The sequence below is a fragment of the Papaver somniferum genome, unplaced genomic scaffold (genome assembly GCF_003573695.1).
Source record: "Papaver somniferum cultivar HN1 unplaced genomic scaffold, ASM357369v1 unplaced-scaffold_33, whole genome shotgun sequence".
NCBI lineage: Eukaryota > Viridiplantae > Streptophyta > Magnoliopsida > Ranunculales > Papaveraceae > Papaver > Papaver somniferum.
In genome coordinates, this window is record NW_020644373.1 from 480,307 (window position 1) to 496,370 (window position 16,064).

General features: G+C 35.2%; 2 protein-coding genes and 1 pseudogene across 2 annotated transcripts; all 3 read left to right on the forward strand.

The window, feature by feature from the left end:
* The first annotated feature begins 1,477 nt into the window (after positions 1-1,477).
* On the forward strand, positions 1,478-1,577 carry LOC113342113 (annotated as a pseudogene).
* A 10,165-nt stretch (positions 1,578-11,742) lies between these two features.
* Positions 11,743-12,225, forward strand: LOC113341996. The gene has a single exon (XM_026586668.1). It carries the CDS (start codon positions 11,743-11,745, stop codon positions 12,223-12,225), a length of 483 nt encoding a protein of 160 aa, XP_026442453.1.
* A 511-nt stretch (positions 12,226-12,736) lies between these two features.
* On the forward strand, positions 12,737-15,655 carry LOC113342042. Its single transcript, XM_026586707.1, has 5 exons — positions 12,737-13,163; positions 13,265-13,350; positions 13,847-14,152; positions 14,281-14,364; positions 14,952-15,655. Exons 1-5 carry the CDS (start codon positions 12,738-12,740, stop codon positions 15,343-15,345), a joined length of 1,296 nt encoding a protein of 431 aa, XP_026442492.1. The 5' UTR covers position 12,737; the 3' UTR covers positions 15,346-15,655.
* The last annotated feature ends 409 nt before the right edge of the window (positions 15,656-16,064 follow it).

The following is a 16,064-nucleotide window of genomic DNA, read 5'->3' on the forward strand; positions in this document are numbered from 1 at the left end:
AGGTTGGGTATCTAGGATAACAAAATCTACTGGATAAATAAACTTGTCAACCTCTATGAGAACATCCTCGATCATACCACGAGGAATTTTAACGGACCTATCAGCTAACTGAAGTGTCATCTGGGTAGGTTTCATCTCACCAAGTCCTAGCTTAAGGTACACATGATATGGTAGTAAGTTCACACCATCTCCTAAGTCAAGCAACGCTTTCTCAACACGGTATTTACCTATTGTGAAAGAAATGGTAGGGGACCCTGGGTCTTTATACTTAGGAGTAGTGGTATTCTGAATAATAGAACTCACGTGACTAGCTAGAAAGGCTTTTTTCTGGACGTTAAGCTTTCGCTTTCGCATACACATATCCTTAAGAAACTTGGCATAAGATGGAATCTGCTTAATTGCATCTAGTAGTGGAAGGTTGATAGTTACCTGTTTAAAAACCTCCAATATATCATTAAAATTGGACTCCCTCTTAGTTGGAACTAGCAGCTGTGGGAATGGGGCTCTAGGGACAAAGCCGGGCTCAATATGACCCTCATTGGTCTCTTTAGAGACTCTACCAGTCTCCTCAGTTTCTGGTTCAGAAGGGTGAACTACAGCATGTTCACTATCAGGTATGGAAACCTTGTTGTCTATCACTCTACCACTCTTAAGGGTTTTAATAGCATTCACATGATCAGATGGTCTTTCACCTATTTCACTAATTCCTCTAGGGTTGGGTTGAGTCTGACTAGGAAACTTACCTCTTTCTCTTAAAGACTCATTTATCTGACTAACCTGGGTTCTCAACTCGGAAATAGACTGAGAGTTAGCCTGACCTATTCTCTTATTTTTTTCTAAACCTTGAGCAATAGATTGTTGAAACTGCACAGTGTTACGAGTTAACAAAGCAAGAGACTCTTCTAAACTCATAATCTTCTTATCCGAAGGGTTCTGAAACTGTGTCGAAGCTGAAGGATTCTTAGTATAACCAAAACCTGGGGGAACCTGAGCGTTACTAGACTGACCTTGATTCTGGCCCTTGGACCAAGAAAGGTTTGGATGGTTTCTCCATCCAGGGTTGTAGGTTTCTGAATATGGGTCAAACTTCTGTCGGTTATCAAACCTAGTGTTGTTATAAAGAGCATTGGCTTGCTCTTCAACAGCATGGCCTTCCCAAAAAGGCTCATTTATTCCACTACTACCACTAGAATGACCTAATTCTAAGGCTTCTAACCTTTTGGCTATAGCTGATATTTTGGCATCTGACTCATGAGATCGTTCTACCCTATTAACATTTCCTCTACTTAAAAGAATTGTTTTCTGGGGTTCCCTATTATTTTCCCATTGTTGGGTCTTATCGGCGATTTCATTCAAAAATGTCATCGCTTCATCAACAGTTTTATTCTCAAACCCACCTGTGCATAAGGACTCAACCATGGTTGTTGTTGAATAATCTAAACCCTCGTAGAGGATCTGAACTAACCTAACCTTCTCCAAACCATGATGAGGACATTGAGATATCAAGTCATTGAAACTTTCTAAGTACCTATATAAAGATTCTCCCTCTTGTTGGGAAAAATTACATATTTGTGTCCTAATAGACGATGTTTTATGCCTTGGGAAAAACTTATGTATAAAGGCAGAAGTAAGTTGGTCATAGGTTTCAATTGACTCAGAGTCCAAACTATACAGGCAAGATTTGGCTTTATCTTTTAAGGAAAAGGGGAATAGCCTAAGTTTCGACGCATCATCACTTAGGTTTTTAATTTTTAGAGTACTACAAACTTCCTCAAATTCCCTAACGAAAGTTGTGATATGTTTTAACGGTTATATATCCCGAGACATGAGATTGAGTTTCATATTGTCTTGAGTTACATTATGAATATTTTTAGAGATTGCTTTGAATGTTTGACATAATTAATTGGTGGATTCTGAAACTCCGGTTTTCTTTACTTTGGATAGTTTATTTTTATCTTAGTAGTTTTATTTATATTTTCTCAATTCATATTATCTTGTTAGCATAATTACTGTAAATTGAAAGTAGTAATTATTTAGTCCCAGTGGAACGACCCGTCTTTTGTACACTATTTCATAGATAGTGCTTCCCGTCAAAGAAGATGTAATCAAGGAAATACACTCATATATCTTTCTTCAGAAATCATATACTTGCGTTAAGAATCAATTAAACGACCAACTCAACTGATCTTTCAGGCTCTACCTTGAAAAATCACGCTCACTGTGTAGATGTATCGATATCTGACATTAGAGACATTAAAAAAATACGATATTAATATAAAATTGATCGCCAACTCTAAATAGTGCAAAGTATATGAAGTGCTTCCCGTCAAAGAAGATGTAATCAAGGAAATGCACTAATATATCTTTCTTCAGAAATCATATACTTGCGTTAAGTGTTCAATGAAAAATCACGCTCAATGTCTCGTTGTAACGATATATGATATTAGAGACACTAAAAGAACACAATATTAATATCAAATAAATTGCCAACTTTAAATATTATAAAGTATATGAAGTGCTTCCCGTTAAAGAAGAAGTAATCAAAGAATGCATTATATATATTTCTTCAGAAATTAAACATGTTTTTTAACTGCCAATGTGAGGTCTTTCTTGAGTTCCTCGTTGTAAGAGACACCCTACACTAATGTGAATGATGCAGTGACACAGACAAAAAGAAAAAAAACACAAAAGTGCGGAATGATGCCATATATGCATTATAAAATAATCGTGCGACTTTTTTTTCTCAAGTAAATAAGTATAAATTTGCAAAATTCTTTCATTTCGGTTATGTAATGTCGTACAACCAATACATCAATGGTCCGTTTGGCACGTTAAAAATGAGTTTTGTTGTTGTTGCTGAACTGGGTGAGAAGCAGCTTGAACAACCCTAAAAAATCATTATATTTCTTTAGGAATGATATTATGGCGTGACAAAGAAGAAAAAGGATATTAGCATAATTTTAATTTTGATTCTTACAAAAATTGACAAATTTGGTCAAAATTAAGTTAAAAATATGTGAAAAAAATTATTGATTTCACTAAGCAACTTTCTCGTTCTCTAAGATCCCGGGTACGACAACCAAATTTCTCGATTAAATATCGTCTCGGCAAGTCATACACATTTTCCCCAACTTGATACCATGGGCACCTAGTTCCAAGGGCATAGACATATCCTCAAGCATTAATCATTGATGCTCAACATTGTCCATATTCAAACCACTGAAACCATCCTTGTACTCGATTTTCATGAAATAAATAGAAGACACAATTGTCGATAAAAAACTATTTGCATAGTCACCAAGCATCCACCATTACCCTTGAACCACGCATAACATATTAATGCATGTTCTGAAAAATTAATTACACCGAACAATTTATTTATTTATGGATATATATACTTTCGCGGCTTCACCCTTGGGTATATATATTTTTCCATTAGGAACTTAATTTATTTGGATGTGTATATTTTTCCCTTGGGAACTTTATTATGAAAAGTAATATTGGGGCATTATATTGGACTGTCATATTAGTCATAGTCACTTTTGATTAAATAAATCAATTTCTAGAATTTTTAGGAGCTAATATTTGAAATTTCCAATAAAATATTTGGAATTCTAATTTTTAAACATTGGTTGGGTGACAGGGTTGTGTGATTTGATTAAAGTAGACGAGTACTTTTGTTGACCCTTACAATCGAATGCCTCAGGTTAAGCTTCAATGCTTTAACATCTTTAAAGTTGGTACTGAATGCTGCATATCGTCCTAGAACATGAAGGAAACTTAGGGTGGCACCTCCTTGGGACAAAGATGGTAATGAAGGTACTTGAATTTTTTTTATAAAAGACATTCTATATTCAGATTCAAGGTTTCAATAAACATTTTGCGTCACAAATCGGCATTTCCTCTCATGTCTCAAGGCACGCCACGAACAGTTTTGATACCATGGTCATATTGGCATCCTTATGGCATATATGTGCAAGAAATAATCTATTGAGTATTCAAACATAAGGCATTTTCACAACCAATACAAAGTGATGCATCATTTTACCGAAATTCAAAACCGATATGATTATTCAATAAACTAATAAAAATAAAAACCCCACCTATGAGAATACTTAGTTTATGGTATTCTAAGTTCTTTGTCTTCAATTCTTAAGCGGAAAAAAAGAAGAAGAAAGAATTAAGAATTAAATTACTTGTTAATTTTAGAGAAAATAAAAATCCTTTCGATGTTTTTTTTTTAACAGTAGCTTTATCTCCTTCACGTTGAGGTTTAGCTTAGCAACAACCTTTTTGGTCAAATGGTACAAATACTATATGTGTACATAGACCAATTTTGACCTTGTACAATCATATAAAAATTGTATTTATACAATCGGTGGATACTAGCATTCACATAATCCGGTTTTAGCCTAAAACACATACATAAAAAATGATATTTTTACTCATACGGATCGGTTTATACGATTTTCCATATAAACCGATTGTACGACAAAATCACAAATACAGGTTGAAGAGAATTGTTAAAACCTAATTTAGAATATTGGGTTGACATAAAAGTATCTGATTAAAGCCATTTCATCTTGTATTGCGCTAAGACTTTGATCATCTTACGCAACCGTTTTCTTCTTCGATGGTTTATTTCTAATCGTTTGAACAATGCCTGGATTATTCTCACTAGTAATTTCGGTTGCTTCGTTCGTGGATAATTCGTTATGTAAAAGAATAAAAAATGATTAATCATTTTTTGGATCGTCAAAAATCGACGATTTTTTTTCTTTGAAAATGAAAAAAAAAAGGATAAAAGGAGAAGAAGAATCGAAAAAAATTAGAGTTTTAGTTGTTAGGATTTAATAAAGGAAAATTATGTTTTAATTGGGAATTCATCCGTAGTGTTTGTGCTACGTATGATTTAATCAAGAGCAGATTCAAAATTCAACTTACTAATAAGTGCTGCATGTGCGGAATTGATGAAGAAACGCTGGTTCATGTGTTGTATGAGTGCAGCTTTGCAGCAAGAGCCTGTAATTGGCTTTCTGATATTTTTAACTTGCAGCCTAATGCTAATCTTGTTGTTTCTCATAAAGCAGCCAAAGGCAGGAGTCCAATGGTCCGTGATCTGTGGCTTGTCGCCAATCTGGTGTTAAAGTCTGAACTGTTGCAGTTGCGGAACAAGTGGGTTTTTGAGCATAAGAAGCCTAATTGGAGTGTGTTTTATAAACGAGTTTTGAAGTTGATTCAGGACTATTCTATTCGGCTCAAGGGTATACGAAGAATTGCGCTGGGGATATTATTTTTTTGAATTATTTCTGTGTTTAACACAGGAGTGTTAATTGGCAGCAACCAGTGGAGTGTTTTTTGGCATCCACCTGATGTTAATGAACTAAAATTATGTTGTGATGGTGTGACGAGAGGAAATCCAGGAATTGCTGGTATTGGGGTGGTGGCTAGAGACGCGCAATGTTCAGTGCTTGGAGCTATGAGTATCATACTTGGTGTTACGACGATTTACTTGGCAGAGTTATATGGCATTCTTGTTGGTTTGGAGTGGGCTACGCAATGGGGTTTTGAACGTATTTGTGTGCGGTCAGATTCTTATGCGCGGTAGAAGATTTCAAAAATAATTTTATTCCTTGGTTTGCAAAGAATAGATGGATGGTGATTTGTAGACATTATATGTCTATAAGGTTCATTCACACCTTTAGGGAGGCGAATTTTTCAGCAGATAAAATGGCTAAGCATGGATGTTTTCTAGCTAATGAAGTGGGAATGCATTTTAATGGAAGACCACCTTTTCTAAATTCAGTTGAATACCCAAATGTTGCTTATTTTCATTTTAAATAGTTTACAAGTTTTTGGGGTTGATATGACCTCTTTTCTTGTAAATTATTTTTTTTAAATTTTGTTATCTATTAATACAAATTTTTGACTTATCAAAAAAAAATATAAAAAAAAATCAGACGCCAGGCTGAGAACAAAATTTTAAGATGACGCAAATAAAAGTCATAGGCCAATAATTAGCCGGGATATTAAAGTTTAAATCGGTGTAAATGAATCTTGTTATTGAAGCTTGAGGGGATGTGTGGTCAATGCCGAGACCAAATGAATCTTACTTAATCAAGTTTAACTGCTTGATTAAATCAGTTTATCCCAAAATAAATATCTGATATTGATCGCTGCACATCATGATCGAAGCATAAAGTCCCATCAAATTTTTAGCACACATGACAGCAGTCCCATTTGGAAAATACACCTGCGTGACGAATTTCACTCCGTCCAAGGAATCTGCTAGCTTACAATTTAAGAACAATTTTTTTTTCTTGCGGAAAGACACATCTTTTCGATGGTCATTAAACCCATCTCATATCTACTTTATGGTAATCGTTTGTTAGTTAAATATGAAAAAACGTGTACACCGTGATCAGCCAAAAAATTGAAAAAACTATCACAATATAGAAAAGAGAAAAAAAGGGGGAAATATTAGTTTGGTCCATTTATGGTCATTTTTAGATCTGTTTGGTCCTGCGACAAATCAAGAAACTCTATTTGGTCGTTAATTACCTAAAAGACTAAAATAACCATCCTCTTCCGTCTTCTCTATATCTCTTTCCATTCAAATCTATTTTCTCCCATCTTAAACAGTCCAACAACATCTTCAGCTCCTCCATCATCACCACCACTTCCACCTATGAAGTAAAAGATATTGTAAACACCCTGGATTTTGTGACTACAACATCGAAGTTCAAGAGATTTTACAATCCAATGGTCGATATTTTTGTATTATTATCACTTAAAACCAAGAGATGTGGGTCAAGAAAAGTATGAGAGGATGTTAAATATTAGAAAAAATATTTTGATAAAATTAGATTCGTTTGTTTTGGTTGTTAAAAATGCGGGGTACAACAACCACACCCAATAATTCGTTTGGCAATCTGAGAGGACTTACTCCAATATACTTTCCAGAGAATCAACTAGACAGTCAGATTCAATCTACGGAAAAGTATACACAAGAGTTTATATCTCTATCTCTCAATTCAATCTGCAATCACCAAATAGAAATTTGTGAGCCCGATAGAATATAAGATAGTAACTTGAACGATACCAAAGACCAATGTTCAAGGATCAATCAATTTCAATCAACAACCAAAAGTTAGATTTCCTAATTGATTGATACAACGCACAACCTGTGATATTTCAATTATATAACAAAATATAATACGGAAAAGAAATAACACAGACACCAAAATTTTGTTAACGAGGAAAACCGCAAATGCAGAAAAACCCCGGGACCTAGTCTAGTTTTGAACACCGCACTGTATTAAGCCGCTACAGACACTAGCCTACTACCAATGAACTTCAGACTGGACTGTAGTTGAACCCTAATAAATCTCACACTGATTCAAGGTCTAGTTGCGTTCCTTACGTCTCTGATACCAGCAGGATACTACGCACTTGATTCCCTTAGCTGATCTCACCCACAACCAAGAGTTGCAACGACCCAAAGTCGAAGACTTGATAAACAAATATGTGTCACACAGAAAAGTCTATTGGAATACATAAATCTGTTTCCCAAAGAAATACCTATGAGTTTTTTCCGTCTTTTGATAAATCAAGGTGAACAAGAACCAATTGATAAACCGGTCTTATATTCCCGAAGAACAGCCTAGTATTATCAATCACCTCATAATAATCTTATTCGATTAACGAAACAAGATATTGTGGAATCACAAACGATGAGACGAAGGTGTTTGTGATTACATTTCTAACTTGCCTATCGGAGATATTAATATCAATCCGATCTTACAATTGCACTCAATCACTATAGAAACAACAAGATCAGATCACGCAACTGCAGAGAAAATAGTTGGGTCTGGCTTCACAATCCCAATGAAGTCTTTAAGTCGTTAACCTACAAGGTCTCGTGAGAAACCTTAGGTCAAAGGAGAATCGACTCTAGCTTATACAACTAGTATCACATAGAAGTGTGGGGATTAGGTTTCCCAGTTGCTAGAGTTCTCCTTTATATAGTTTTCAAATCAGGGTTTGTAATCTAAGTTACTTTGGTAACAAACCATTCAATATTCACCGTTAGATGAAAAACCTGATTCAACCAAGCTAATATCTTTCAACCGTTAGATCGAACTTAGATTATTACACACAAATGAAATGTACCCTCATTTAGGTTTATGTAACCGTACCTAAACGTGTACACCATGTTGGCTCAACAATAGTTAACCGAGGTTAGCCATATGATCACTCTCATATCAACCTTGTTCATCTTAACCATAACTAGTTCAAATGACTCAAATGAAACTAGTTAAAGAGTCGTTCAATTGTTATATTCTCATAGAAGTATACAAGAACACAATTGAAGAAAAATCGGCTTTATTCCTCGAATCAATTCATGAACATTATAGCCACGGTTTGCAAAGATTGCATTCCTTATTATATAAATGTTTTAAGTTCATGAACACAACCGATTTTAGAACTTTAACCTTCAAGTATGCAAACGGGTACGCATACTTGAATACTCAGACCAAGATTGGTTTTCGCCATTACACAAACGGGTACGCGTTCCAATCCCAGCAGAAATATTCGGACATGAACCTTACGCCAGTACGCGAACGGGTGCGCATACTTAGGTTCCCGGATTTCTCAAGCCAACAGGTACGCGTACGGGTACGCACACTATGGTTCCCGGACATGGATTACATATGTGCAAGAGTACACAACATGTCATATCCAATACTGGTTAAGTGTTCTAAACTCTTATTTCAATCATTGAAATATTTCTTTAGAGGATGACAATAACCGTTTTCACACACTATTAGCATCAAAGCAATTTTCAAGTTATTGAAATAATCATAACGAAATATTCCAAGTCTACACCAAATGATTATATCACACAAACAATGTAAGATGTTACTCGACAATTTTCACATGATCATCTTTTGACTGGTGTCAAGAATATAAGATGAACTTGGTCGAAGCGAAAGCTTTCCAACACATATTTCGAGAAATATGTAAGCGAGTTAAACTCAGCTCGAAATCTCAAATGTTTATAGTAGAAAACTATATCGTAACACGACTTACGTCTCAATATAGGAGATAGAGTAGAAACAGACTTTCCAAGTGATAGATGAGTTTCAGTCTCCACATACCTTTTGTTGATGAAGTTCCACAAGCTCTCTTTAGTAGTTTTTCGTCTTCAAATGATGAACGCCGTGAAGTCTAAGTCTCAACTACACAATCTATGTTCAAGTCCGAGACATCTATAAGTAGATTAGAAATCAAGACTTATAGTTTTGATCGCTAACATTGACAAACATGCTTGAGATAGCAATGCATGCGAGTTCGACCAAGTAGTACTCTAACAGTTGTACTGGTTTTGGGGACTGACTAATTATGTTTCGGCTCAGAAGTTTTATATTTGAACATTTTCATAGAGTATTCTTGTGTTGCGTATGGGTGGATGACGATACTAGATGTTAAACCACTATTATCAAGGCTTTAATTTGTTTTGGGTTCTACCACTACCGATCAGTTTTGCACCTATTGAATTCACTAATACTTCCATAATAGTGTAATAAGCAAGATTTTTGTCATTTGTCGGGGATTATTGTTGGGTATTCTATTGGATAGGGCTTGATACATGCAATGATTAATTACTGACTATTTGTTTTTATGTTTTGTTTGAAAATAAATCTGCAATGCTAGTTCATTTTCTAGAATGAACTTGTAATTGAAGTTTATTATATAATGGTAATGATAATTTATTATCTATGAATAATAAACTAGTTATGGTAGTTCGATATCTAGAATGAACTCTGTAATTGCGGTTCATTTTTGGCAATGATAGTTCATTATGTAGGATGAACTCGCAATGATTGTTCATTCTAGAAGTTTATTATATAGAGTGGACTCTAGTATGGTAGTTTATATTGGAAAATGAACTCGTAATAGGTGTTCATTATGGTAGTTCATATCATAGAATGAACTCATAAATGGTAGTTCATATCGTAGAATGAATTCTTCATAGGTGTTCATATTGTAGAATTAACTTCTAATGGTATTTCACATGGTAAAATGAACTTGTATTAATAGTTCATTATTATTCCAGTTCATTTTGTAGAATGAACTCGAATGTTGCTTAATCCTAAGTAGCTAGTATGATAGTTCATTAAAGTAGTTCATTTTGTAGAATGAACTTGTATAATAGTTAATTTTTAGCTAAAGGATGAGGTAAAAATTAAAAGCTCTGAAATATAGCAACAATGGTACTCGTTGGAAAGCTATCGTCGAGGGCTTCCTAAATATATAAAATTTATCATTTTTGGACATATGATTTAAAAGATATTTCAGTTGTAAGTTTTATTAATTTATTTTTATTAGTAGAGAGAAAAAAGTAAAAAGAGAGTACTTCTGCCACTACAAAACGAAAATTATATCATCCATGACGTCATCCCGCGTGAGTATTGTCCACCCCAGGACCAAACAATAATTTTTATGACCAAACAACAATATATATTTTTTAAAAGAACCAAACAGACAGTTGACTGGGTCAACTGGACCAAACTAACTCTAATATATTATTGCTAGGACTAAGAGCAAGTCTTATGGTGGAATGCAACCTATTCCAAATGTGGAAAATTTGGAGAATGTCAAGTCTAGTGGCTTCCAAGTTGGGGTCTTCCACAGTTTTTCCAAGCCCTGTTTCATGATTTCGTGGGATAGTCCGTGGAATCCATGGAAGCGCTAATCAGATTAGCGTAAAACACTATTCAGAATAGCGTGTTAGAAGACGAAAAATACCAATAAAAATAGCGCCCAACGCTAATCTTAATAACGTAAAGCGCTTTTTTTATGCGTAGATTTAAAACGAGCCGTTGAAAATCTAATGGCTGAGAAAAAAACCTTAATCTTAATAGCGTAAAACACTATTCTTATCAGCGTAAAACGCTATTTTGAATAGCGTTTCTACTATTCCACCACTACACTTGCACTTCCATCCACAATTTCAAATGCTGAGGTGGAGTGGAAGATGGAAGATTGAGCTCTTTCACCATAAGATTTGCTCTAATTGGTATTTCCTATAAAAGAAAAGAGAAAAATCATCCATAATTCAACAACATAAAAAACGATGAATGACTGAGTAAATAAACCATGCTTAAAAAAACAAAAAAAGAAGTAATTGAACCTAAGTTTCAATCTCATCTCCAGCTCATTTTCTTTCTCAACTTCTAGCCAAAACAAAAAGATAAATCCTCCTCAATACGGAACCTCTGTCCAGATGTAATTATCTCGAAGCGTAAGCTTAACACGCACCTACCGCAGATGCCCTCCATGGTATCACAAATTTTGGAGGTATCACAAATTTGGTTGAGCCTAACCAATGTGGTTAATTTTGGACGAGATAGCCGAGATACCGCCGATAATATTAATTTCAGTGTTTATCGAGATGCCGATATTACCTATATTTCATCAATATTGGTTGAGATTCGCCGATATTCATCGAAATATAGTGTCTCGGTCCTAGCTAATATTCACTGAAATCCAATTTTGACTACATTCGGCCTAACAAATCAACCAAGGAGAACCGTTGAATCACTGAGTCCACTACTAACCGCCTATGAGGTTTAAATTTGCATGCATTTCTCCTTCTCAAAACTCATTTTCTTTCTCAACAAGTCCAACCAATGCTTAAAAAGAACAAAAGATCTTAAAGATCTTTTTAGTGAATGGATGTATGATGAAGAGAAGGAGAAGTTTGAATTGGGTCTCTGTATCTTATGGAACATATGGAAGGCAAGGAATGACTTAGTTTTCTCGGGAATTTCTCTATCCCTGGGAAAAGTTCTAAAGATGGCAGATATGGACTTCATGAATTGTATCGCTGTGAAAAATGATGATTTTAATACGCAAGTCCCTGAAATTTGTTCTCATACTTGGGTACCACCTCCTCCTCTATGTACGAAGATTAATGTTGATGCAACTTTCATCCCTAATAAAGGTGTTGCTGGGGCTATTGCGCATGATAGTTCTAGTTGCTATCAGGGTTGTGGTACTTCTCTGTTTGATGCGACCTCGCCAATGATTGCTGAAACTAAAGCCGTGTTGCTGGGAGTGGAGTTAGCCAAAAAACTTCATCTAACAAGAGTTATAATAGAGGGAGACGCTTCAAATGTAACAGCAACAATTCTGGGTGATAACAAAGATATCCCATAGAGTATCTACTCGTTGGTTATGAAAATCAAGGATTCAATAACTCATTTTGATAGTATTCACTTTCAGTATGTCAGGAAACATGTAAGTGAGTTAGCACATAATCTTTCTCAATATGCTATGCATAATAATTTTGAGGGATGGTGGAATGCCACTTCTCCTCCTCTTTGTATCACTTCAAACCGCAGCTTGATTGAGCTATTTGTTTAATAAAGGTTCTAGGGTTTTCTAAAAGTCTTTTTCCCTTCAAAAAAAGGCTTTTAAAAATCCCTTTTTCCCTTCAAAATAAAAGAAAAAAAAATCCAGCCAAAAAGAAAGATATTTTCCTCCTCGATATGTGTAACATTCTCCGAGGCATCATCTCAGATTCCGAAGCGCAATACGCACCCACCACAGATATTCTCCACCTCAGCACCCAAAATTTTCTCGGGCCATATCGGGCCATTCCTTTTTCCCCATTTGTCATTTCCTCTCTCTGTATGTATAAAGTTTACTTTACCCCTCACAATTAAAGAATGTCAAAATTTATCACTACATTTACAACTCATTTCAGAGCGATTTGTTCTTCTTCTTCCCCATTTCTAACAACCCTAACTTCAGCCATGGCTACTGAAATCAACGCTGAAGATATTTCATCATCAACTATTGATCCACTTTCTGTACCTTCTGCTGAAGAAATCAACAACAACGGAAGCAGCACTGTTGTGGATGATGTTGTTGAATCTTTAAAGAAAACTGAAGCGGAAGAGTTTGGATTTCAGAGACCTGAGACGTTTAGTCTCAATCTTTCAAATACAGTAGATCCTTATCATCGCCATATGTTTCTTGTTTATAAGAATGTTGAAAACTGGGAACCGATTATTGAAAAAGCTGACAAAGATTCGCTTCCTGGATTTTTAGCCGCTGCTTTGAAGTCTCATGCTGAAAAGACTACTATCAAGGTTTGTGCAGACTCGGATGAAGATTTGTGATGTTTTGATCTAATTTTGTATTTAGATTTTGGTGTTTTAATCTAATTTTTGTTTTGATTTTGATTTGGTAGACACGGATGACGATTTGTGAAGGACCTTACAGAACTGAGTCTTCTGATGGGGATGTGTTTCTTTTCCCTGAAATGGCCAAGTACAGGTATAGTTTTAAACTTTTCTTGGTTCAAATCGTTTTTGTTTCATTTGATTTTTGTGCTTCCTGAAATGATTAATCTAGTAGAAGTAAGTTATAAGTAGTGACTTCTGCATGTAAATGATATTTCTATGTTTATCTTTGCAATAATGTCTAGTCTGAGATTTAATGCATATATTTTTACCATATATAGCTTTTGAAGTTTAATAGAAGAATTTGTGTCTCTAACTCTCTATAAGATTTAAACTAGTCTGGTATCTTTTTTAATAAATTGTGTAAGATTTGACTATTATTAACATCCAGCTATGATCAGATTTGAGTTAATTTTGTTCATAACTGAAGTTGGTACAGGTTGAAGTTTAGTTGTATTTATGTTGTGTTTATTCCATAAATTGTTAGGTAGACTTATAGTAAGTTGTGACAAATTGGCTAACGGTATGTGGTCTTTAACATTGTATCATTTTCTGAGATTGCGTGTTTTCTTTTGTGTTATTTGTTGAAGGGGTTTGACAAGCAATGATGCGGATAAGTTTGTTGAAGATGTGTTGGTCAATGGCAAGGACTGGGTTTCTGGAACAGTGGAACGATTAGAGGGTTCGTATGTGTTTGTGTGTTCGCATGGTAGTCGAGACAAGAGATGTGGTGTTTGTGGGCCAGAACTTATTGAGAAATTTAAAGAGGAGATTGAATCGAGGGGGATGAAGGATCAAGTCTTTGTTGGCCCATGTTCCCATGTTGGTGGGCATAAGTATGCAGGGAACTTGATCATTTTTAGTTGCAATTCAACAGGAGAAGTTACTGGACATTGGTAAATTATTTATCATTCAATTTTGCTTTTCTATTTGTGTTTTATGGCTAATCCGATTTACCAGTCAAGTATTTTTTTGTGGAATGGCTTGTTATTGATGCATAACTGTTGTTTTCATTTTCTTGCAGGTATGGATATGCTACTCCTGAGGATGTTCCTGCTATGCTTGATCAGCATATTGGGAAGGGAGATGTCATCGAAAAGCTATGGAGGTTTGACTTTCGTGTACTCTTGTGCCTAGTTCAGCATTATATTCTTTACCTTATAAATTATCTGTAGTTTATGGCTGAGTTCAGATTTTAATGTTGGAACTACTTGTATATGAAAGTAGGTGCAAATATAAATAATCCAAACAAGTTATCTTTGTTGTTATTATTTACATGGCAGTCTTAACTTTGGAAGTCTTTTTTTGTTATGGATACTGACAAATTAAAACAGGAAACTTTGTTTTATACTTTATTAGTATTAGTATAGCACTTCAGTTGTGGCAGGTAAACAGTAGAGCTTGAGATGGTTTGGATTATAGCATGTTTTGTTTCCTCCATTTTAAATAATTGAACAAAGCCTCCCTGCCCTCCCCGTATTATTTATGCTTGATGAGTATGTACACATAGAGGATAGGAACAACAAAAAGAAGTGCTGGTGGTGTTTTTCGTTTGGGCTTTGTAATTTCAATACACATTTATCTTTTGTGATAGGGTGTGTTTGTACTATGAAAACCTGGAAATTTGTTACCTTCGGTTGTCATAATTCTTACAAAAGTTTATATTGTTGGGATGCTTATCTATTTTAATTACAGAGGTCAAATGTTGGCTTTCCCTACTGAAGATAGCCAGAAAGTGGCTGAAGAGAAGCTTCTGGAAAATGGTGGTACAGCTTTTGCAAACGGAACCATCTTGGAGAAAGGTGAGAAAGAGGAATCTCAAGCAAGCGCTGAAGGTGGGGATATGGTGAAGGATGCAGGAAGCTGTTGTCAAGGTTCCAATGGAGTATCTTGTTGCAAAGACGGAAACGTCGAATATACCACAAATGTGAAGAAAGCAGCTGAAGGTGTCAAGACCAGTTGTCAGGAAAGGTTGTCAGCATGGATGAATGGTGAATTCGAACAGAATGAGGTTTATGCTGGTCTTGCTGTTGTCAGTGCTGTGGCTACCATTGCTGTGGCTTATTCGATCTATAGAAGGTCAGGTTGATTGCTCAAATATTAGTTCTATTCTATATGTTGATTCATTTCGCTTCAGAACCTGTTTGGTGGTTAGGTATTATTGTATAATCGCTTTTGATGCCTAGAAAACATGAGGAGGAATCTGTTGGTTTTAGATACGGAGGTAGTAACACTGAAAGAAAATAATTCTATGTACTACGGTTTGCAGATAGTACTTTTATAGATGGTATATGATGAACCTGTTGATTACAGTTGTGGAGACTTTCTATGGTTAGATACAAAGATATATGTAATGAATGCAATATTTTTCATGTTCAATTTTTTGAGTCTTCTTTTTAGGTTTTTATGCTTTTGTACATTTGTCCTGTATGCTTATTTACCTGATGTTATATTGAATGTTAATCCTTAGCTGTAAAGCAATGGAAATTACGGAGTAGGAATAGGAAATAGATCCAGTTTTTCTTGCACCCGAGTTACAATGGGTGCTCACCTGTTAGTTTTTTTGTTCTCATCTCCAAATGGTACTCTAAATGCGAAGATGCACATCTCCTTCTGAGTTGGAGCTCTGGAATCTAAGAAAACAGGGGAACCCTACCTTTCTGCTCCTTCCATTTTAATATTGTACCTTTTTTTTTATTATTTTTTTTTAAGCATGATATTATACCTATTGTGTACTGTCCTATTAAACTTTGTATTGTTTCGAATTTGGAAACTAAGAAAAACTAGTATGTAATCCGTGCTACGCAC